Genomic DNA, 21,173 nt, shown 5'->3' with positions numbered 1-21,173 from the left:
TTCCTTGCACGTGCCAAAAATTGTAGAACTTTACCGGGAACGATATAGTTATTACTTTGAATTCCGAAATTGCCCTGGCCTCATTATCCAGTTTATATAGATTTAGATTTAGTGGGACTGCCTTCTGCTGTGCTGCCTGCATGAATGAAGTTCCCAAAAGCGACGACCTGACCTGAGGGGTGAGGAGACAAAATTATTAATGATGTGGGCCCGAAAATTGGAATAAAGTAAAGCCGTGGGGGGCCACAAAACAAGAAGAGAATCTTGTGGGCCCGGGTAAATAAAGTACAAAGTTTTTCTGAATTAAATAAGGCGCTTGGGCCCACCTTTTTCCTGGACCCAGCCCAAAGCCGAAAGAAACTATAAATAGCCATGCAACGTACGGTTAGGGTTTCCAGTTTTACCGGACGATCTCGATCGGCACTTGGACCCTTTCAGTTTCACTCTGAGCTGCTCCGCTAGGGTGTACGATCTTAGCTCACTGATCTCCGATGGCTGTGAAGCTCTCCAAGGCTCAGAAGAAGATCAACTATGACAAGAAGCTATGCCGCCTCCTCGAGGAGTACTCGCAGGTCCTCGTCGTTGCTGCCGATAATGTCGGCTCGAACCAGCTCCAGGGCATCCGGAAGGGCCTGAGAGGCGAGTCCATTGTGCTGATGGGTAAGAACACCATGATGAAGCGCACCATCAAGCTCCATGCTGAAAATACCGGCAACAAAGGCGTCCTCAACCTCGTCTCCTTGCTCGTGGTATGGCCTCGTTCCTGATGGTGGCAGATCTAACAATGAGTTTCTCGACTAGTCGAGATTCAGCTGGGTGTGTGTTCGCAGTAGTGTTTTAGGGCTGTATGTATCACTCAGATCGATTCATTGCAGTTTTGGCTCGTATTACTGTGAGCCTTTGCACTTGTCTTGATAACTACCACCATAAAATGAGCATGAAGTGCGACTTCTGTTTCCCTTCATCCTCCATTTTATTTCGTGTAAGTTCTACGTTGTACGTTTGCATGATTAGAAATCCTCATGTAGCTTCCGATTTCTTGTTGGATCAGGGAAATGTCGGTCTGATCTTCACCAAGGGTGACTTGAAGGAAGTGCGTGAAGAGGTCGCAAAGTATAAGGTACATTGCTAATTATGTTTCAAGAAAGTGTGAGCTCAGAAATATTAATGTATATGTGTGAACAAACTTATATAAAACGAGTCAACTGAAGTGAGAAAAAGTCCAGACCCTTGAGGAAGAAAAAGCCATTTCATGTTCTTCAACAGTTTTTTTTTTTTAACGTCTTTGTAAAAAATTCCTGGAATTTTGACATCTAAAGCTGTTCCTAGTTAGGTTTTCCCACAAAAAAAAAAACTGTTCCCGGTTTGCTGTGTTACCTTGTCTTTCAGCCTCACGCAAGTCGTTTTGGCCTAATACTTCTTATTTAGTAAGAAAGTGTTTCACTTCTTCATTATAAGATTTGCTAGATGTTTGCATGGTGAAACAGTTCCATGATCACTGCTAGCTTTTTGTACTGGTAAACCCGTATAATGCATATAACAAACAATTACGGGGGAAGATGCTCTGCTCCGAGAAGATCGTGTGTGCATTCAGCTCCAAAGAGGGCTATGACATGTTATCTTAATATCTGTTTAAGTGTTAAGACATAAGTTGAACGTTATTTGCATGCATGCAACTGCCTCAAAGATATGCCATATCCTCTTATACTAGATGAAACTTTAGTCTGAAATGAAGCTAAACTTAGACGCGCATGTGCATTTATCTACACAGCTACCGATAATATGAATTTGTAATTTCACTTGTATAAAATTGCATTTCCACTGTAAATTCTGTAACCTTGGTTTTATCTTAAAGTGTCTTAGGGTTCGTTGATGTTATCAAATATCTCCCTTGAATTGAACATTAAGAACGGCTAGTCTAGAAAGAAAGGGGAAAAAAAACTCTGATGTATATCCTCTTATACTAAATCAAATTGTACTTTGAAATGAAGCTAGATTTTGCCAGGCCTGTATATATATATTATTCAGGGCTAGCGATGATATGAATTTGTGGAACTATCATTAATTGCTACATTCTCAGGAGTACCACTACGGAAATTTCTCCAATTTTGTTGATACCAACACCCACTAAATCATATTCTCTAAAAATAGGTGGGAGCTCCTGCTCGTGTTGGCCTTATTGCTCCGATCGATGTGGTTGTCCCTCCTGGCAACACCGGACTGGATCCTTCTCAGACTTCCTTCTTTCAGGTTAGACTTTAAAACATCTCATAGCATAATTGAATAGCTAAGCGTTGTCATCTCTTGTTGACATGTGTTCTCTGTCAGGTTCTTAACATACCGACGAAGATCAACAAGGGTACCGTTGAAATCATCACCCCCGTGGAGCTCATAAAGAAGGGCGACAAGGTGGGCTCCTCGGAGGCTGCACTTCTCTCAAAGCTGGGGATCCGCCCATTCTCTTATGGCCTGCTTGTCCAATCTGTTTATGATGACGGATCAGTTTTCAGCCCTGAGGTACTCGATCTTACCGAGGAAGACCTTGTCCAGAAATTCGCCAGCGGGCTCTCAGTGGTGGCAGCTATGTCAATGGCGCTGTCTTTCCCTACACTCGCCGGGGCACCGCATATGTTCATAAACGCCTACAAGAATGTTCTGAGTCTTGCAGTGGCAACAGAGTACACTTACCCACAAGCTGAGAAAGTTAAGGAATACCTGAAGGTTAGAGGCCCTCCTTCTCTCTTGCTCTTTGGCAGACCCATTTTGACTTGTTAAAGAATTTTCGTTGGGCTCTCTCCTTATGAACATTTTTTGAGCTTTAACTCGGACAGATAATTTAGGATGCATGCTCCTGAATGCAGGATCCCAGCAAGTTTGCTGCTGCAGCGGCCGCACCAGTTGCAGCAGCAGGAGCTGGTGGTGGTGCTGCTGCTCCGGCTGCAAAGGAGGAGAAGGAAGAAGAAGAGGAGTCTGAGGACGATATGGTTGCTGGCTTATTCGATTAAAGTTCTTTCCCGTCCCCTTATCTCTTTTAATTAGAATCTTTTGCCAACAAGGAATGTGATATGAAGCTTTTAATTAGTTACTGAGAACCAATGGTTGCGGCCTTTTCCGTGTCTTTTTCGGTGCTGGAGAATGTGATATGAAGCTTCCTATGCAGTCTTCGTTCCTTCTTTGTTGTATTGTTTACATGTTATTGTACTATTTCAACTTTAATTTCTTTTTTGGGGCTGGCTGAGCCCCAAAACGCCGATGTGCTTTGCTTATCCTGTCCTGGGCCTACAATCAGCAGGTTCAAGCGGTCAATTTTAGACAAAACTATCAAAATGGTCATTAAAATATTTTAAAATTAACAAATCACTACTTGAAAGATTTTTTAAAACAAAATTATCATTGAAATATCAATATCCATAACATTTTCGTACCACCGTTAACTTTTCATAAGTGCCATTATGGAAAAATGATATGGACGTTTATATGGCATCTAGTAGACAAACGGTCCCGATCAACATTACACTTCATCATTTACGATGTCATTTTTGTCATCCCGGTTATATATATTAGAAAAAAGAAGAAGAAGAAGCCCAAACGCGTCGTTTTTGTCATCCCCTCCCTCCCCCATCTGTAGTCAAAATTAGGGCACGCTTTCCTCTTTACAAAATAGAGCACAAGATAGGCGAGTAAGAAGTACTGGGAAGAGTGGTCGAAAAGGGCAAGCGGACTCAGACCAGTCAAACCCGAAAACCCAATAAGCCTTTGCTTCCAATAAGCCTTTGCTTTGCCCCGGTCCAAGTCGATCCACACGATTCGGGAAACTAAATTTGGGAGGTTGTGTTATATATATTTGGCAAGGGCCAAATGAAAGGGTGAAGCTCTTCTGGGGTGTTGCTGGTGATGGTTCATTGGTGATTTTACACAACGTGGAGGTCATAAAGGGTGGCCGTGCCAAGGCGTACGCCCCGTTTCCTGCCGATACATGGCCATATACCCCTTCCCGTGTCTAACGAACTCGTCGGAGTTCAATAATCGAATACGATGAAAGTCACTTTTAATTTTTTCAAATGGTGCAAGTTGTATGTTCCATAGTGAGCATGGACTGATGAACTTTGAGCACCCGGCGAGGAATAAAAATTGACATTTCTACATGTGTTGATCTTAATCCTATTCGAAATACAATTCAGTATTCCGCCATCCCATTTGGTGTCGTTCGGGTCCACGGCCCCGTGACTAAACAGGGCACCCTCTAGGCTACAAACTGCAGAATAACTCTTGCTCTCTTCAGTGAATAACCCTCGAAGTTCATATGCGGCCTCCATTGCAATCAAGACGAGTTCATATGCAATCTCTTCAGCCGAATTAGCCCTCTCAAGCTTGGTGTTGCTCGAAGCTGCGGTTCCCGAAAGGAAACAATATCTAATCTAACTTCCTAAAACCACCCACTTCAAAGAAGCACGAAACACGGATTGCCTTCATGATGCTCAAAGCACAATTCAATCACAACTCCAGCTCAAAGCACAATCCAATCACAAAGCTACGGCTTTTAACATTCAAATTGAAACACTGTGTGATCAGAACGATCGGAACGAAATCAGCAAATGGTTAAAGTAACAATGTATACTCATACTCAACAGTGAAGCTCCAGAGTCACATGATATATTTGGAAAATTATAAGAAGCTAACAAGTTAAGTTCATCATAGCACCAAGAATCTTCTAAAAACACCGTCAAATGCATAAAAATCGATTCTTTAAGCGGTGAGGATGACGGCTCCGCTAGCCTCCTTGATCTTCTTCTCCGCAATCATGGAGATGAGCTTGGCCTTCACGACGATAGGCTGCTGCTCCGGCAACACTCCTTTGCCGAGGACCTTGAAGTAACTGAACTGGGAGACGTCGACGATAGGGGGCGACGTCCTTGGTGGCCTTGTCCTTAACCTCGTCCCCCAGGAGATCGACAGCTGCTGCAGCGCCCGTGCAGTGGTCGAACTCAAGCTCGACGAGTCCGTCTGACCATGACCTTCGACGCAACGGCACCGACGACTCTTCTGATGGGAGGCGACGTCGAGTTCGTCTGTTCTGAGTCTGCTTGCACTAATGTTGACTATTTTTTGCTTGCCCAAACTCGTCTGTTCAGTGCTTTGTTTTGTATAGAGGATACATTGCCTTAATTTTGACTGCATATGGACGAGGGAAGGGATGATGGTGACGATGAGTTTGAGCTTCTTCTTTTTTTATGGAATGTCAAAAACAACATACGAGATGACTTATAACGTTTATCGAAACCGTTTGTCTACTAGATGCAACATAAACGTCCATGTTATTTTTCCGTAACGACACTGACGGAATTTTAACGATGATACCAAAATGTTATAGATTCTAATATTTCAATGATCATTTTATTTCAAATAATCTTTCAAGTAATAAATTATTAGTTTTAAAATCTTTCAATAACCATTTTCATAATTTTCTCTCAATTTTAAGTAGGCCCTCCTAACTACTAAGTCAGTGCTCTCTCCGAGGAATCACCTGCTATCAAAGCATTTAATATGGCGAGAGAATAGGCATTGCTTTCAGACTTTCAGTAATCAATTATTAATATACAAAAAGAGTACGGGGGGAAAATTGCTGTGCGAAGCCACTAAATATTGCTTTTGCATTTTTCCTGGTTTTGAATTGATTAAAAAAAAAGGAAATGTGATACGAGCACTTTAGCGGCAACCAATATACTGAGCAAATCTCGCATGCGTTGGTGCCGGTTTGTATCTCTGCTCCCCAGCCATTGATTTCATCACTTGTTCCTCAAACTCCATACATGTATGTATTTATGTATGTGTTGATTAAACTCTATATTTATTTATTTATTTATTTTAGTGACAGACCTCTTTGCATTCCCTCTGTGGACTATTATACCTGCATAAACATACAGAGGACAAAGGTATGAGTTCAAATTCCACCATACCGCCAAAAAGAAAAGAGTGAATGAATAGCCTGTAGAGAATTTGCTTCGAGTTCTTACCTTGTTAATCAGGCTTCATTGGCACAAATAAGTTGACCATTTATGGCTGCTGAAGGCAATTCCGAAAGAACCGAACTCCCTGTTTTACATTAATATATTTGCACCATCAAAAACCTTCCTTTTAACGAGGAAAAACAAAAAGTTTGGAAATTACATCGAAACCACCCTCTGGAGTACCTGTAACGCAAAAGTGACGTCTGCTTCATCCACTTTTAAGGCTATCTTTCGTAATTTGTCATCACGAGATTGGCCCAGTTTGAGAAGCCCCTGATATTTCACAATCAATCTGTCTCTCAGTCTGCATGAAGATCATCTAAAGATAATGGAATCTGATTCCTTCTATCCACCGCACATACCTGGTCATTAAGAACTTGGCACATACTTGAAAATTCCAAAAATCCAGCTGCTGGTATTAGCGACGCCTTGCAGACTTCCAGGTAAGATTTATACAGCTACATTTATGTAAACAAAATTAACTATAATCAGCATCTTCAACGGACTGTTAGCTTTCCAGAAAATAGATAAATACTTATCCCCGAAGGGGGGGGGGGGGGGGAAGGTGAATGTACCTCCCCGAGAGTTGTATCTTTCTTCCGCCCTCGGAGAAGTTTCACAGTCGAACAAATTGTTATCTGCAGCAAGTTACAATAAGGATGTGAGCTCTTAATTATGGGCTAAGTGAAGGACAAGCTGTGGACATAGCTGAATTATCATCAACGGTTTCATTAGTTTATCAATATGTAATTAAAGCGTACCTGTTGATGTTGTGGTAGAGACTGAATGGTGTCTACTGCTGGTGATCTAAACGTTCTTGATAAAGCAAGAGCCATATGATCAATCCTGACCTGTGACAAGTTATAGACTTCTTCATGTAAGGCGGAGTTTGCAGGATTCAAGTGGATCAAATAAGAGTCCTTGTCGATCATGCTGTATCTTCTTACATATATCACCACAAAACTGTCTACGATCATTTAACATGTTCATGTGTATCTTGGCATGGCAGTTTCTGTCCGTCAATTTAGCTAGTCTTCCAACACCTTGCCGGTGAACTATTCTAATGCAACCAAAACCAAAAATTTAAATAAAATATAAAATAAAATAGAGGAAACTCTGTTCTAAATCTAAATATACTAGTGTTAATTTGCGAAGAAAAAAGTAAATCAGCAGCGAGAGAAAGAATATGATAAGAGCACTCACAATAGCACTCTCTTGAACTTTTTCACTTTCAACGGTCGAAGATGTTTCTCCACATAAGGACTTATTACCAACTAATGGAAAATCGCATTCTCTTGCAGATTCTCTGGTCTCTGCCTCGACCAAATCGATTGCACTCCTGCATCAATAGCAAAGAATATTAACAGAATTGAGGTGGACTTCCTCCACTGGATAGATTGCTTCTTGAATTTGAAGTCTTTAGTAGATGAATAAAAAAGCTAGAAATCTTAAGACTCCTTTTCTCTCATAATAGTCTGGGATTGTTTTCCTAGCATTCGTTATCTTGTATGTAAGATTTGGGGAGAGGAGACAGCGTGAAGTATAAGGAACTAATTCCATTTTCTGCTGGCTATCAACCAAATACAATATAGACATAGAGGAGTGGACATAAGCCAACCTAGAATACTGGTAAAAACTACCCAAACTTATTCTAGTATGACATCTTTGCTCCAGATTTTACTCTCTTGACGCATGTATTTGATAAGTGTCCTCAGGTCGAGCTGTCTAACAAACTTTAGCCAAGAAACATGAACATTTAATCAAATGTGAAACAAACTCTAACCAAACTTAAAAAAAAAAAAATAGTAATTATGCATATGTTGCAGAAAGACTAACCTGCAGATACATAGAGCTTTCCGCATGTCTCCAGATGCAGCTGCAACTTTCTGTGACAGCTCTACTGCTCAGTATCAATTGCAAATATACCAATTGGAGAAAATGGAGTTTTTCTGACACTAAGAAAAAGAAAAGGGGGGAAAAAAATCAAGAACTCACTCTAGCGCAAAGTTCTAAGGCTTGTAGTTGAAAGACGACGTACGGAAGCGCCTGTCAGTATATTGCCAGAGTTAGTTTAAATACTCAGACATTCAAAGTGCCTATTATATGCCAATGCTATTTGGTAATAATATATTAAGCTGGGGAAGCTAACTACCATGAGCCTCTCTTGAAGAATCTGGAGAATCTGATCCTTAGAGTAAGCACGAAAGGTTATAACCATAGGCTTGCCTGGTGAAATTAAATGTGGTGAAACGGTCAGTATTATATCTGAGCAAGGAGCAGTGTACTAGCTTGGGGTATATGTACTAATTGATTGAGTAAATGACTCACAATTTAAGGATTGAAGCCTTGGTAGAAAGCGATCAGCCAAGTCTATAGCATTTGCAATTCCTACATGACGAAGCTTGGTGAGGCATAAATTATATTATGCATAAAAAATCCAAATGCATTTCCAGAAGCCCTATAGTATTACACGTGTACAATAACTCTGTATCTTGAAGGTAAATAATGTACCTATCAAAATGCATCTGGAGAAGGGAAGAGCTGTTAGCATAAACAAATCATGTAGCACTGCTCGGTCTTTTGTAATTAAATAGTCCAACTCATCTGCAATAATGAGGCTGAACAAAGAAATGCTAATTCAGGAATCTATTAGACTTTAGAAGAGAGATTTATGAACATCTTTATGATTTTTCAAAGCTTAATCATAGTTAGTCATGCGGAAAAAAAGAAATTATCAATGCTTTCATCTTACGTCATCTTCCCGCCAGTGGACGGCTGCTTTTGAATGTATATTTTCTGAAGATGTTGCAGTGGCGGGGAGGAAATGTTGGTCCTTCCTGCCAGCTGGATCTTCCCAAGTATCTGACAATTGAAATGGCTGCAGTAAGCGAGACAGTTGACGAATTTATGACAAAAATGCAGTTCGGACAATCTGCACCTTGCTGAAGATTTCAGATGTGGTTGCTAGAGAAGTACACTGCACAGACAGAACATCTGGAGGCTGTAAACCTGCCTGGTAGTATGAAAAGCATCCCATCAGGCATTTAAACAGTGAGAACAATAGCATGATCCTGCACTCTATTACCTCCATTTTTATTTTTATTTTTTTAAATATCAGCTCATGAACCCTTGATGAGTATCTCTAGTACAAAAATGCCATAAACAGCTAACTAGAAAGAATAGTACAAAAACGAATATGATGTCTACTAAGAACAACGACCAAAATAGGCAACTCGTGATCCATTGATGAGTATGACTAGTGCAGAAACGCCATAAACAGCTCACTAAAGGGAATAACCTATTCATTGTAATTATAAGTAAACTAAGCTGAAAACGAAATGTAATTCCAGGAAGCTAGGGACCTAGGCCAGTTAAACTACTAAATTCCAGTGCATTGAAAACCGAACATACTTGGTGCCAAGATGAATATGATGTCTAGCAAGTATAACGAACAAAATAAGCAGAAGGGAAATTATTAAAAGAAAGGAAAGGAACAGTAAAGTGTCAGCGTACATCTCGTGCCCATTCAAGGAGATTCTGCTTCACTTTTTCCATAGATAAAGACTTGCCAGTGCCTGGACATCCACATACGTATAAGCTACCTGCCTTCTCTTGCTCTATACAGCCTTTGCAAAAATCTAAAACCCTTTGTTGTTCATCTTCACGGCAAACAATACTGCATGGAACAGTTGATACATGCAGTGCTTCCTTGACTGCACTCATATGATGAGGATCTATACATACATAGGAAATGCAATAGTCAGCTGATGTCCAAGCAAAAGGACAATAGAATATCACATCGGATTTTTTTATTAGCTTGCTTGCCTTTGGGGTTCCACTGTTGCTTCGCTGCAAAACTATCAGACAATCTCTTCACTGGTGATTTGCGCAATTTCATGATCTCATCTCTGTCTTCCTTTGCTCCTCCCTGTCGATGAGATTGATATTCAGCAGAACTCGAAGAATATATCATACAATCGTCGGCTTAATGTATTTGGTAAAAGTACACAGAAATTCACAACAGAGCTTCCCACCATTGGTTGTCATTTGAGTTCGGTCCACATTTTTACAAGCAAATCTAGCGAAATCTATGCTGGAATTCGACCAGTCTAATGAGTTGAACAGCCTACTGAAGACGAATTTATACCAGAAAAGAGCATTTCAATAGCTACAACTCACATTCGGAGGAGCGTTTGGGCTGGAATTGATGCATCGTCGAGGAGACTTCCGCTTGATCGGAGTAGCGATTGAGCTCTCCACCGTCGCTGTTCGATCGGATCTCAATCTCCTCCTGCCGCTGACCTCCTTGAGGTTACCTCTGGTGGAGATCGGAGATGCATTTTGCTTCGGAATGGAAGGCATGATTAAAGCTTCCTGCAATCGGAACTGAGAGGAGAGAGAGAGAGAGAGAGAGTCGAGAAGGCTCTTCTGCCTCCGTGCCTGCACTGCTATGCGCTACTGAGGGAAGAGGAAGAGAGCGGGAGATGAGATATGGGATTCCTTTTAAGCGGGAAGGACCAACGTGACGATTCTCATTTTGGCGCCACCGCTCTCAAATTTTATAATTCTTATTATTATTATTATTATTATTATTATTTCTTTTTTTTCCCCCAGGAAATATATTAAAATTTATTTTCTTCTGTTATCTAAAGGCGCGAAAGCTTTAAGCTGAAATGCCTCGTATTGGGCCCGAGCCCATCTAAACAATAGTTGGGTTCAGGCCCATGCTTAAGTCTGTTGCGACGTCTCCTTACAACTTACCTCTTTTAACAATGCAGTTGTAATTCATCAATTGATCCTTCTCAATGCCTTTGCTTTCCTCAATTCACATGTTAAGTGAGAGTTCAGAAGATTCGGGGGTTCGAATTGGCATGTTCAACGACAAATGATGCATATATCTTGTATCAATTTCTTTTCTTGAATGCCAACTTTGATTGGTTCAAGCGATTCGACGCTTATTCCGCGTAAACGAGGTCTCGGGTTCGAATCATTATGAATACAGAAAATTCACGTTGGGATAAAATTACCCTTTAGTGGGCCGACCCGGCTCGACTGAATTAGTCATGATCCAATTGAACTTTCGAATAACATGGTTCACACCGAAATTTTTTTTTTCCTGAATATCCTTAAATTTTAATTCACATTGTCGTACAACTAAGGATGGCAAAACTCATAAGTGCCTTAAATACGAGAAGGTCTTGTATGCAACAGAATTCACGTGGCAACATTACAAGACATGTAAAAAATTTATTTTTGTGATATTTCTAAAAATTAATAGAAATAGGAATATTATAGAGACTTGTGATATTGTCACGTAGATTTCGTTACATACTATCGTTACATATAAGACTTTCTCTTTAAATACATAATCTTTTATGCCCATATTTATATGTCTTTTACTAAGTTGCTTTAAAATCCGGCCTATTAAATAAAATGGGGATCTACCGCAAGCAGGTGATCGAGGCTGGGTCCCACCATGCATGTACCGGTATGGTGTTAATTAAGCTTGCAGCATATTGTCAAGGTGACCCATGCCATGCACCTCTAATAATAAAGATAATATTTGACGACTTTTCAGGTACCTTATATATATGCAAGGTTGCGCACAAGTACGTTAACATTGGATGGATGTATCGGCTTGTTTCCGTGTGATTGGAGGAAGAATCCATTTAACTGCAACGATATGGTTCAAACTTATGGTATTCATGCATGTCCCAAATAATTTGATCTACATATATATGTCCGTATGCATGCACATGTAGACTATATAAAAATGGAACACGAACAAACACAAAAAGACACATTACTCTTATTGGTAGGGCTGTGCAAAAAATCTCCCTAAGAAACCATCCCTCAAAACTGTCCCATTCTGAACCAAATTAATCAGTTTCGGAAAATATTTTTCTGGGGATTTCAAAACGAAAATCGGTTACGGGACGATTACAGTTTTCCGCATTAGAAAACTGCAGTTAACCGGACCAATTGTATATATTTATAATATTATTATATATATTATATATGAAATTTGGAAATTTTAATTTAATAAAAGATCAAAAAATGGTATAAAGAGAATAAAATTCCCAATTCATGTCCTAAATGGACTATTTTTAACTTCCTCTTTATATATATGGATAAATGTTGTTTGACATTTTTTTAGTGTTTATAGTACGTGAATGAATGAAATTTAATGAAACCAATTTTAGATTTTATTTTGCTTTTCCTCTCTTTTATAGTATCGGGTCGGGTTGGGCAACGCTGACCATAGATCCATATAATTTTGACGGTTTTATTCTTCTAATACTGTTTTGATTATCGTTCATAAAATTCTTTTCCCAATAATTCAGGAGAGTTACCGTTCATACTAAAAACCGTCCTGCACCCACCGAACTTACTGGTCACAGCATATTCTGGGCATAGGCAAGCTCAGAGGTGTTAAAACAAACCCTGTCACGAGAAGAGTATTAACTTTTTATTGGACTTATATAGGTTCGGACTCATATCCACTTAAAAGTTTAAGCTAATAAGTGGTGATACTCAAACCATATATTAACCCATGTATTTTCCTTTTCTTTTCAGATGTGGGATTTATCCCATTTTACTCCTCAACACCCGCCCTCACATACAACGTGTGGTCTATTTCTGCCTACACGTTGTCAAGTGCTCTTAAACACCCGCCCTCAATAATTGACCTCGAGCCGAGCTCATCTTTCTTGCTCGGGCGAGGGGGGACACTAACACGAAGCGCACTCTTGGCTGCACTTGGACATACTGGGTCTGGCATGGTGTGAGTCCATACGCATACACGCGTAGAACCCGTATAAGCCCAAATAGAAATTTAATATGGTATCAGAGCCTAGGTTACGCATATGCGTGCTTACGCGCGTGTGCGCACCCACACCACACCAGGTCCAGTATGTCGAGTGCAGCCAAGAGTGCACCTCATGTTAGTGTCCCCCCTCGCTTGAGCACGGAAGATGAGCCCGGCTCGAGGTCAATTGTTGAGGGCGGGTGTTTAAGGGCACGTGACAACGTGTAGGTAGAAATAGACCACACGTTGCACGTGAGGGCGGGTGTTGAGGAGTAAAATGGGATAAATCCCACATCGAAAAAGAAAAGAAAAATTCATGGGTTAATATATGACTTTGGTACTACCACTTATCAACTTGAGTTTTTAAATGGAAATGGGCACAAACTCGTATAAACTCAAATGGAAATTTAATAAAGAGTTTGTTCTAAGGTTTCAATGACATTAAGGTGCATGAATGTGGATGATCTTAATACGTATCGACCCTTATATCAACTATCATGCAAACCCTGGCCGATGACTGTGAGGAGATGCATAATATTGAGCCTACACGACCGCGATCGAGGGCCGAAAAATGAAAACCGATCTGTTCGTAGATAAATACAGCGCTAAAATCTTTACTGGAATAGATCTCTGGCTATAAGTCCCCACTTGATTATTCATTCATAATAGGTCAAAAAAGAACAGAACACCCCCCTGATGCAACTAGCAAAAATCAACCAATCACCAACCGATAAGGAATTTACGATCATGACTTTCGCTCAACGGTGGAGCGAGAGATAAATATATTTCCATCATTTGTTTAATTAGATTAGTCGTCATTTTCTTTTATCTCTTTCCAAGCGGACATCATTTCGATCAACTTGGATTAAAGTCTAGATATAATTTCGTCCTTTTACGTGCTTCAAATTATTAGACACCGTTGATTGCCATACAAACTCCTTTTTTTTTTTTAATCTATAGGATGTTTGAAAAGAACCCAAAAAAAAAAGGCTTAACTATTTTACACCAAACCTACCACAATTATTATTGGCTATATTATGTCATTATTTTATCGGTGACATCGCGATATGCCCTCAACCCATTAATCACCGATTTTATATTTATTTCTTCGTTTGTCTTAAGCTCGGACTCAGTGCTTTCAAATTTTAACCATGCGGATTTAAATACCTAACAACGTATATCGTCAATTATAGCGTCACCTTATGGCTAGTCATTTTATATCACAGTTTAATCGTGAGACCGATGGAATATAAACATAGAATATCCCACGTGATTTTGTTTTTTTCTTTCAGTGCATAATTATATATGCAAGAACATCGCTTTCGTGGCTTATATTTTCTTCCTAGTAAGCTAGCAGATAAGAAACATGTGCATGCGCGCCCTTTGCTCTTGCTTCTGGACCGTACAATTTTCATCTCCGTCCAAGTCCAATCGAATCAATACCAACTGGATATTTGTCTGGAAGGTTTTATTTTGTCACCTTTCGAAGTAAAATATAACTATATACAGTACTATTGATATATAAAAGTTAATTAAGCCTATATAGTGGAATTAATAAAAAAACAAAATGAAATGAAATAAATTGATGATCAAAATATACTATACACATTGCCAAAGCTGGAAGTGACATATATACTCTTTTATCAATTTTAAACAAATCAGCACATGCCTTTGATACCGCGAATTATTAATCTTCTTTTGGCCCCCCAATATCTTATAATTGTCACGCATTTCTTCCTTTTCATTCATTTCAATTACAAGTTTTCGAAGCCATAAAGCAGCATGCAAATGGCATAACATTATCATCAAGAAGCCTCTCGAAAGCGAGGACTTTCTTTTAATCTGATCTATCTTTTAGATAATTAAATTTCCGGGTAGTAATTAAATCTAGTTTCCGTTGAGTTAACTTTAATTTCACCAAAAAAAAACTAATTTCCTCGTGCGTATTATTGTAAAATTTTCAACAATATCTCCGACGATAAATATTGCCTTAAAGAGCCTGAACATGCTCATGTGATATAACACCTTTCCCCTCTTGAGCAAGCATTCACATGACACAATTCACGTTTTTATGTAGCCATATATAATAGTCATGATATTGTTTTAACAATTGTTTGAATAGCGGGTTGTGGAGAATTTTATAATACGATTATAATACAAAATTGCCTTAGAGAGCCTGAACATGCTCATGTGATATAACACTTTTCCCCTCTCGAGCAAGCATTCACGTGACGCAATTCACGTTTTTATTTAGCCATATATAATACTAATGATATTACTTTAATGATGGTTTGAATCGCGGGATGTAGAGAATTTTATAATACGATTATAATACAAAATTATGTCATAACCCTCCACAACTCATCTCTCAGTAACCTCCCTTAATCCGCAATCCAAACGAGTGGTTATAATATATTTTCTTTTGTATATATGAATGGTCTTGGAGTCTCAGCGACATCCCTATCAATATGTAAAAATCCTAAATTTTTCCAATAATGATCAAGTGGAGGAGAAAATTATCATTAAATTTATTTGGTGACGTAACCCTCTCCTTTTCCATGCCCACCAGCACGCCTTTTGCAGCACAAAAGAAAAAGGCGATAATAGTGATGCTTTTGGACGCTATACGGGGGATTACCTATCGATCGCATGACCAGCTTCATCGATCTATATATGTTATGATTATTAACATGGCACCACATTACTTAAGTTCTGATCACACATTATGAGGTATAGACATCGACTAGAGTACTAGAACCACGAATGACATCGTAGATGATGCAAAATAATTTTATGATAGCTTATTAATAAATGAAAATGTTATTTTGTTGATCATAGAGAAATGATAGTTATTATCAAGAAAACACTTCAACCTGCTTAGAAATCGATATGCAAAGTTCTCGAGCCATCATTAGAAGCAATAACACAAAAATTGTAATATGATAATCTTTCAAATGGACATACTTCAACACATATAATATTTTTTACCGAGTAGTTTTATTGCGTAGGAAAATAATTTAAAGTAAAATTTTATCTTAAAAATGTAATAATGCTATAAAAAATTATTTGATTGAATTTACTCGTGGAGTTATACACTTTTACAATATTATTTTGAGTCGTAGGAAATAAAAATATCCAAATAAGGATTAAGATCATGACCTCTTAATTAATATACAGAGAATTAATATACCGGGTCTTCGGGTAGAGAGAGCGGTAGTTCCCTAATAATGTTGCGTTCGATCCAATTATTATCGATCCACGGAGAGAGCAATATTTGGGTAACAAGTTGATTATATAGTAAAATCTTTGTTCGTTGGTCCCTTGTGATTTTTCCTTCCGCACTCGAGTGTTTTTCACGTTAAATCTCAGCGTCATTCATTATTCTTCATTTATTATTTCTGTCTTATCTCACGGCTCGTAGTGGAAATTATTATTTGTCAAGTTAATACTCCCGTGCAGGGACGGAGCCAATGAAGGAGCAGGATGGGCAATTACCCTCTCCTGAACTTTGAAAATTTTAAATTTTATCCTAAAAGTATGTATTTTTTTAATGTAAAATTAGTACTTTACCTTCTTGAACTTTAAAATTTTTAAATTTTACTCAAAAAATATAAATTTACCCCTAGATAAAAATCTTGGCTCGGCCCTGCTCCGGCGGGTGTGCTCTCGGGCTCAACATATCTCCCCTTCGTTCCCAGCAAGATCCCTCCACTTATAGGGTAATTAATCGTAAAACAATGCCTTTCATTAGAGCCGTGAGCGTCAAGTTAAAGAGGAGCAGTCACTGGTCAAATGAAGTGGGCAGAATGAATCTCCACTGGGCCGGTGGGAATCACGGATTTAGGCGGGGGTATCTAAAAGGAGAATCAAGGGAGGGTGCACACGCGGCGCACAAGCAACGGCCTGATAAAAGCCCAGACGGCCCGTGACCGTGAAGATAGCCCCGTGGGAGACGGACCCTTCGGAGTATGAATATCAATCTGGAACGATTTTTTTTTTTTTTTTGGGTTCAAACAGTATGGAAAGATCTCTCGGAACGGAGGCGGTGACGTGTGAACTATGATCTACCCACCTAGTAATTGTCGTCCAACTGGACTAGTTGTAGTCCCACCTAAAAAGTAGTGGTAGAGCCGTAGAGCTACCTGTCTTACACTGTAACAGAACCATATAATGTAATGCTATCACTTTCTCCCCCGATGGATGACTCGTTATTCATTTTTCATCGTCGATCGATCCTGAAAGCGATTGCAAGCATAGGATTTCCCCCCCATTGGATCGAGTTAAAGCTCGTAAATGGATCTGACCAATTGACGAATCGAACAAGATTCGTCGTTCTACTCTCGATTTTGTCTCTCGTTTTTATGAAGGCCCCACGGTGGCTCGTACATGAGGTAGGGCTGCCCGCACGCGATACTCGCCAAATATTTGCTGGTTTACACCATAATATGATCTCTCTATTTAGCCTAATATACGATGCATGGTTCTCGATATTCTTGTCATAGATATTAATAAAGGTTATGAAACACGCGAGCGGTTATGGAATAGGTGTAGCTAATGACCTAAAAAAAAAAAAGAGTAATTTTGTGAGGAATATTAGTGTGAGAAATCATTTAATAAACTAGGCTAGATCAATTGCATTTCTTATTATACATACGTGAAGATTGTATTCGATGGGGCACGATATCCCTGACAATTCGACGGCTAAAATTTGACCTTAAAGTTTCTTAATATATATAACGCTTGCGCAAATTCTATTGTACATGTCGGCGCTCGATAAAATGTTGAGGTACCATCCTAGATTCGTAATTTTTTGTGATTGTTACTGGCAAGTGCAAATATAATATGCTAGTTGCATAATAATTTTCCATAAGGAAACAAAAATATATATTGAAAAATCAACTTAGACTAGTTTAAGTGATTTTACGCGCATTTCTCTTAAATAAAGTCTCAAATTCAAATTCTTTTATATGTAAAAAAATCATTATTACGAGAGTTTTACCTCTTAATGAGTGGATCCATCTCAACTGAATTAGTTGAGATTCAATTTAACTTTCGATTATTAAGTCACGTTAAAAAAAAAAGTATTGAAAAGAAAAGTAAAGTGAAACACCCTTTCCATGGCGGTTCCTGAGAAAAGATCTTTCAACTCCAACTGGCAAAGACTAAGACTAAGAGCCCGCCCCCCCCCCCCCCCCCCCCCCCCCCCCACCCCATTTATATACATACATATACATATACATACATACATACATACATACATATATATATATATATATGCATATAAAATGACCAACTGAGGCACAGCTCTGGCTCTGACAATCTGAGAGTGAAGTTCCGGTCGTGATTCGCTTCGGAGATTCCGTCGGAAATCTCCTCAGCGTTCACCGGCGCCGACGGAACAATAGCTCAAAGGGTAAGCTTTGAGCTCTCTCCGCACGCCTCCTCATAACATTCATTTACCTTCAATTTTTTTTTTTTAATCTCCATCTATTTCTAGTCTTTTGGGCTTCCTTGGAAAGATGGAGATTGTTTGGGATCCGATTTTCGTTGAAAAGTGTGGCGTCCATGTTCACCGATCTCCTCTAATTCCTCGATGGACGTTGAAACTTAACGTCGAGAGCGATGAGTGCACTGTATTTGTGGGGAAATTTGGGGGCGAGAGTGAAAGAAACAGCGTGGTTTGTGGATTGTGATGAAGCTGTTCGATGAATTGACTTATGGGATTCATGGTGTTGAATTTTTCAGGTGGAAGCGTGAATCGGAAGAAGAAAGGTGAAGACTTTTTATGGCGATCTGATTCAAAAGGCAAAGGCGAGAGATTCCCAATTGGCAAAGAGGAGCTTTCTGTTTCCACAGATAAAGCTCTCTGGGATTCGATTTTTCCCAAAGCTTTCATTTCATCTCTTCGTTGCTCTCTCTCTCTCGCCTGTTTCACACTATGGGAGCTGGAGTAGCTTCGCCACCTCTGCCTTTGTTCCGGCCCATCGTCCCAAAAGGTCCCTCGGCCGCTCGAGCTGTAGCTTCTGCGGTATTCGCTTCTCCATCTTCTTCGAATAGACTGAGTGTTCTTAGCAATCCATCATCCGCACAACTGCCCGGGTGCCAATCGAGTGAGTTCTCGAGACACAGGCCCCGCCCCATCCAGCGAGCTTGCACTGCAAGCTTCGGTTCCTTCTCAAATGAGGAGTTCTCGGATCAACGTGAGGAATTAGCACGCCGGATGGGCAACGAATTTGCCTCTTGCTCTGGAGATGGCTTCAGCCTAAATGGGAGGGAAACTGACGCACCAAATTGGGAAGATGGCACTAATTCTGTGACGAGTATTGAACGCAAGGCGAGTTGTGTGGATCTGCCTGTCTCGGTTCGGATGCTTAAGAGGAAGCTGCAATGGCAAGAGGGGTTCCGAGAAGCAGGGGAGACAGCTTACTGTTCGATCAAGACGGCGTTTAGTTCCACGGTGTTCATAGTCAGAGAGATCCAAAGCTACGCATTGCAGATGAGGGAAATTCCTTTATACGAAGATTTGCAGAGCCTGCTGGTTCGTGTACAAGAAGACATGAATGCTTCATTCGTGTGGCTATTCCAGAGGGTATTCTCGCAGACACCTACGTTAATGGTATACTTGATGATTTTATTAGCAAATTATTCGGTGCACTCGATGGGCTGCAGCCCTGCGATTGCAGCTCCACCACCAGCCTTGGAGGCTGTTTCCATGGTCGAGACTCAGGAGAGTGAACACGAAAGTTTTGGTTCTTCGCCTACAAAAGCATTTTCAATCTCGACCCCAGCATCTGGTGCAAATTCGACTTCAGTTGGCGGTAGAGATGGTGGTGGCGGCGGGAATTTCCTGCCAGGTATTAGTGGAACGGATGGAGAGGGGCATCCCCATCCCAGTCGGTCAGGTTATCGGGATGCCATACTCCCTAACGAGTTTTCAATGTCTTCCTCTCTTGGATCATTGAGAGAAGAGGAGGTTGATCTTTGGAAAGCTATTGTGGAAGAAGCTTCTAAAATGGAGGCTGCAATAAGAGATGAAGCTCTCGACCGTGAGACCGTGGCGAATTTTGTGTCACCAGTGATAGCAAAGTTGGAAGCCGATGAGGAACATTCTGAGTACTCGAAGACGGAGGTTCTTTATCAAATTGGACTGTCTCAAGATCCTAATAATCAGCTTCTTCTCGCCAACTACGCCCAGTTTCTCTACCTCGTGACCCACGATTACGACAGGTATTAATTCATGCGTCAGCTTCTTATACTTTTATGGTACAAATTTCGTCTTCCATATGCGTCGGTTACTTGGAATGAATGGGCCCCTGTTGATGTTGTGGCAACATGGACGAGACACCGAAGCCAGAATTTTGAATTGAGAAAAGGACATACTAGGAAGCAATGACAGTCTTCAAGTAGTGGTTCTTCTAATCGAATTTGTTTCACTAATGTGGTTTCATTGATGGCATGCGACTGGTACTGCTCGTTTATACTTAACTAATGCCCTTGGGGTTATCTTGTTACTAATGATTTTATTTTTGCGGACTGACAGAGCTGAGGAGTACTTCAAGAAGGCTGTTGCAGTAGACCCGCCAGATGCGGAGGCGTTCAATAAGTACGCAACATTTCTGTGGAGAGTCAGGAACGACTTATGGGCGGCCGAAGAGACCTTCTTGGAAGCCATTTCTGCTGATCCGACAAACTCTTTCTATGCGGCAAACTACGCGCATTTCCTGTGGAACACTGGGGGTGAGGACACATGCTACCCCCTTGCTCCCCCGGACCAAGATAACAGTTACTCCCAGGAGGCTTAGTAGACTAGGAAGAGCAAGTGCAAACTTCATGGTCCGAAGAAATCAGGAGGAACACGGGGGGTACAGGGAAGGGCATGAAAAGAGGAGGTTTCTTTTCGCCTATGCCTTCCTCGGAGTAATATCGCAAGTCTCGGCATGAATCTGAATTGTTCATCCGAGGAAATAGGCGAAAGGTAAAAACGTATGTCATGAGAGTGTGGATTGACAGGATGAGGAGTAGGACGAGGGTTTCAAGTGACGATGGGTTTTGATCTTTGGTGGGGTGGATGAGATCCAGTTTTGTACAGTCACAAGAGTAATGTAAAGTTTTTTCTTCACATATAAAAGCTCCGAAGAACAAGCCAAGAATATCGTATCTTACTATTTGTTGTCTGCCTACTCCCTATGTGGCTTGAGTTCATGTACTTGCTTTGGAGGATCTTCCATCCGCTTCAGACGATGATATTTGATCAACCGATGCTTGTTCAAGATCAGAGAAGTTCTTTGCTCGATCGATTTGCATCGATGAATTTCCCGTGTCCTCTCCCTTCCCCAGATTTTCTTATGGGCCAGCAT

The 21,173-nt window shown here is 40.3% G+C and overlaps 3 protein-coding genes across 4 annotated transcripts; 2 read left to right on the top strand and 1 right to left on the bottom strand.

Moving 5' to 3' along the window:
• Positions 1 to 386: 386 nt before the first annotated feature.
• On the top strand, positions 387 to 3,169 carry LOC116199154 (60S acidic ribosomal protein P0-2-like). The gene is made up of 5 exons (XM_031529443.1): positions 387 to 749; positions 1,052 to 1,120; positions 2,152 to 2,250; positions 2,329 to 2,721; positions 2,862 to 3,169. The coding sequence occupies exons 1-5, from the start codon at positions 492 to 494 to the stop codon at positions 3,003 to 3,005; spliced, it is 963 nt and encodes a 320-aa protein (XP_031385303.1). The 5' UTR covers positions 387 to 491; the 3' UTR covers positions 3,006 to 3,169.
• A 2,387-nt stretch (positions 3,170 to 5,556) lies between these two features.
• On the bottom strand, positions 5,557 to 10,498 carry LOC116199025 (cell division control protein 6 homolog B). Its single transcript, XM_031529313.1, has 17 exons — positions 10,188 to 10,498; positions 9,834 to 9,936; positions 9,522 to 9,742; positions 8,947 to 9,021; positions 8,761 to 8,870; positions 8,520 to 8,626; positions 8,337 to 8,396; positions 8,161 to 8,234; positions 8,004 to 8,054; positions 7,845 to 7,894; positions 7,212 to 7,347; positions 6,770 to 6,859; positions 6,584 to 6,646; positions 6,371 to 6,466; positions 6,192 to 6,281; positions 6,015 to 6,093; positions 5,557 to 5,908 (listed from the first exon to the last, which is right to left on the bottom strand). The coding sequence occupies exons 1-16, from the start codon at positions 10,368 to 10,370 to the stop codon at positions 6,055 to 6,057; spliced, it is 1,548 nt and encodes a 515-aa protein (XP_031385173.1). The 5' UTR covers positions 10,371 to 10,498; the 3' UTR covers positions 5,557 to 5,908; positions 6,015 to 6,054.
• Positions 10,499 to 18,070: 7,572 nt separating this feature from the next.
• Positions 18,071 to 21,086, top strand: LOC116199536. Of its 2 annotated transcripts, XM_031529917.1 has the most exons (3): positions 18,071 to 18,229; positions 18,562 to 20,043; positions 20,357 to 21,086. In XM_031529917.1, the coding sequence occupies exons 2-3, from the start codon at positions 18,755 to 18,757 to the stop codon at positions 20,616 to 20,618; spliced, it is 1,551 nt and encodes a 516-aa protein (XP_031385777.1). In that variant the 5' UTR covers positions 18,071 to 18,229; positions 18,562 to 18,754; the 3' UTR covers positions 20,619 to 21,086. The 2 variants fall into 2 exon arrangements, with proteins under 2 accessions (XP_031385777.1, XP_031385778.1); XM_031529918.1 differs by lacking the exon at positions 18,071 to 18,229 and having other exon boundaries at positions 18,236 to 20,043.
• Positions 21,087 to 21,173: the final 87 nt, after the last annotated feature.

This window comes from Punica granatum, chromosome 3, assembly GCF_007655135.1.
Source record: "Punica granatum isolate Tunisia-2019 chromosome 3, ASM765513v2, whole genome shotgun sequence".
Taxonomy (NCBI): Eukaryota; Viridiplantae; Streptophyta; class Magnoliopsida; order Myrtales; family Lythraceae; genus Punica; species Punica granatum.
Note: the sequence above shows the minus strand (reverse complement) of the source record. Positions and strands in the feature narration are given on the sequence as shown.

Excerpts from the sequence above, each read along its gene's own strand:
- LOC116199536 (XM_031529917.1), top strand. The coding sequence starts at position 18,755 with ATGGGAGCTGGAGTAGCTTCGCCACCTCTGCCTTTGTTCCGGCCCATC. Across the intron at positions 20,044-20,356 it reads GTGACCCACGATTACGACAG|AGCTGAGGAGTACTTCAAGA; the intron begins GTATTAATTCAT and ends GCGGACTGACAG.
- LOC116199154 (XM_031529443.1), top strand. The coding sequence starts at position 492 with ATGGCTGTGAAGCTCTCCAAGGCTCAGAAGAAGATCAACTATGACAAG. Across the intron at positions 750-1,051 it reads ACCTCGTCTCCTTGCTCGTG|GGAAATGTCGGTCTGATCTT; the intron begins GTATGGCCTCGT and ends TTGTTGGATCAG. Across the intron at positions 2,722-2,861 it reads AAGTTAAGGAATACCTGAAG|GATCCCAGCAAGTTTGCTGC; the intron begins GTTAGAGGCCCT and ends TCCTGAATGCAG.
- LOC116199025 (XM_031529313.1), bottom strand. The coding sequence starts at position 10,370 with ATGCCTTCCATTCCGAAGCAAAATGCATCTCCGATCTCCACCAGAGGT. Across the intron at positions 9,743-9,833 it reads GCAACAGTGGAACCCCAAAG|ATCCTCATCATATGAGTGCA; the intron begins GCAAGCAAGCTA and ends ATGTATGTATAG. Across the intron at positions 6,094-6,191 it reads ACGTCACTTTTGCGTTACAG|GGAGTTCGGTTCTTTCGGAA; the intron begins GTACTCCAGAGG and ends AATGTAAAACAG.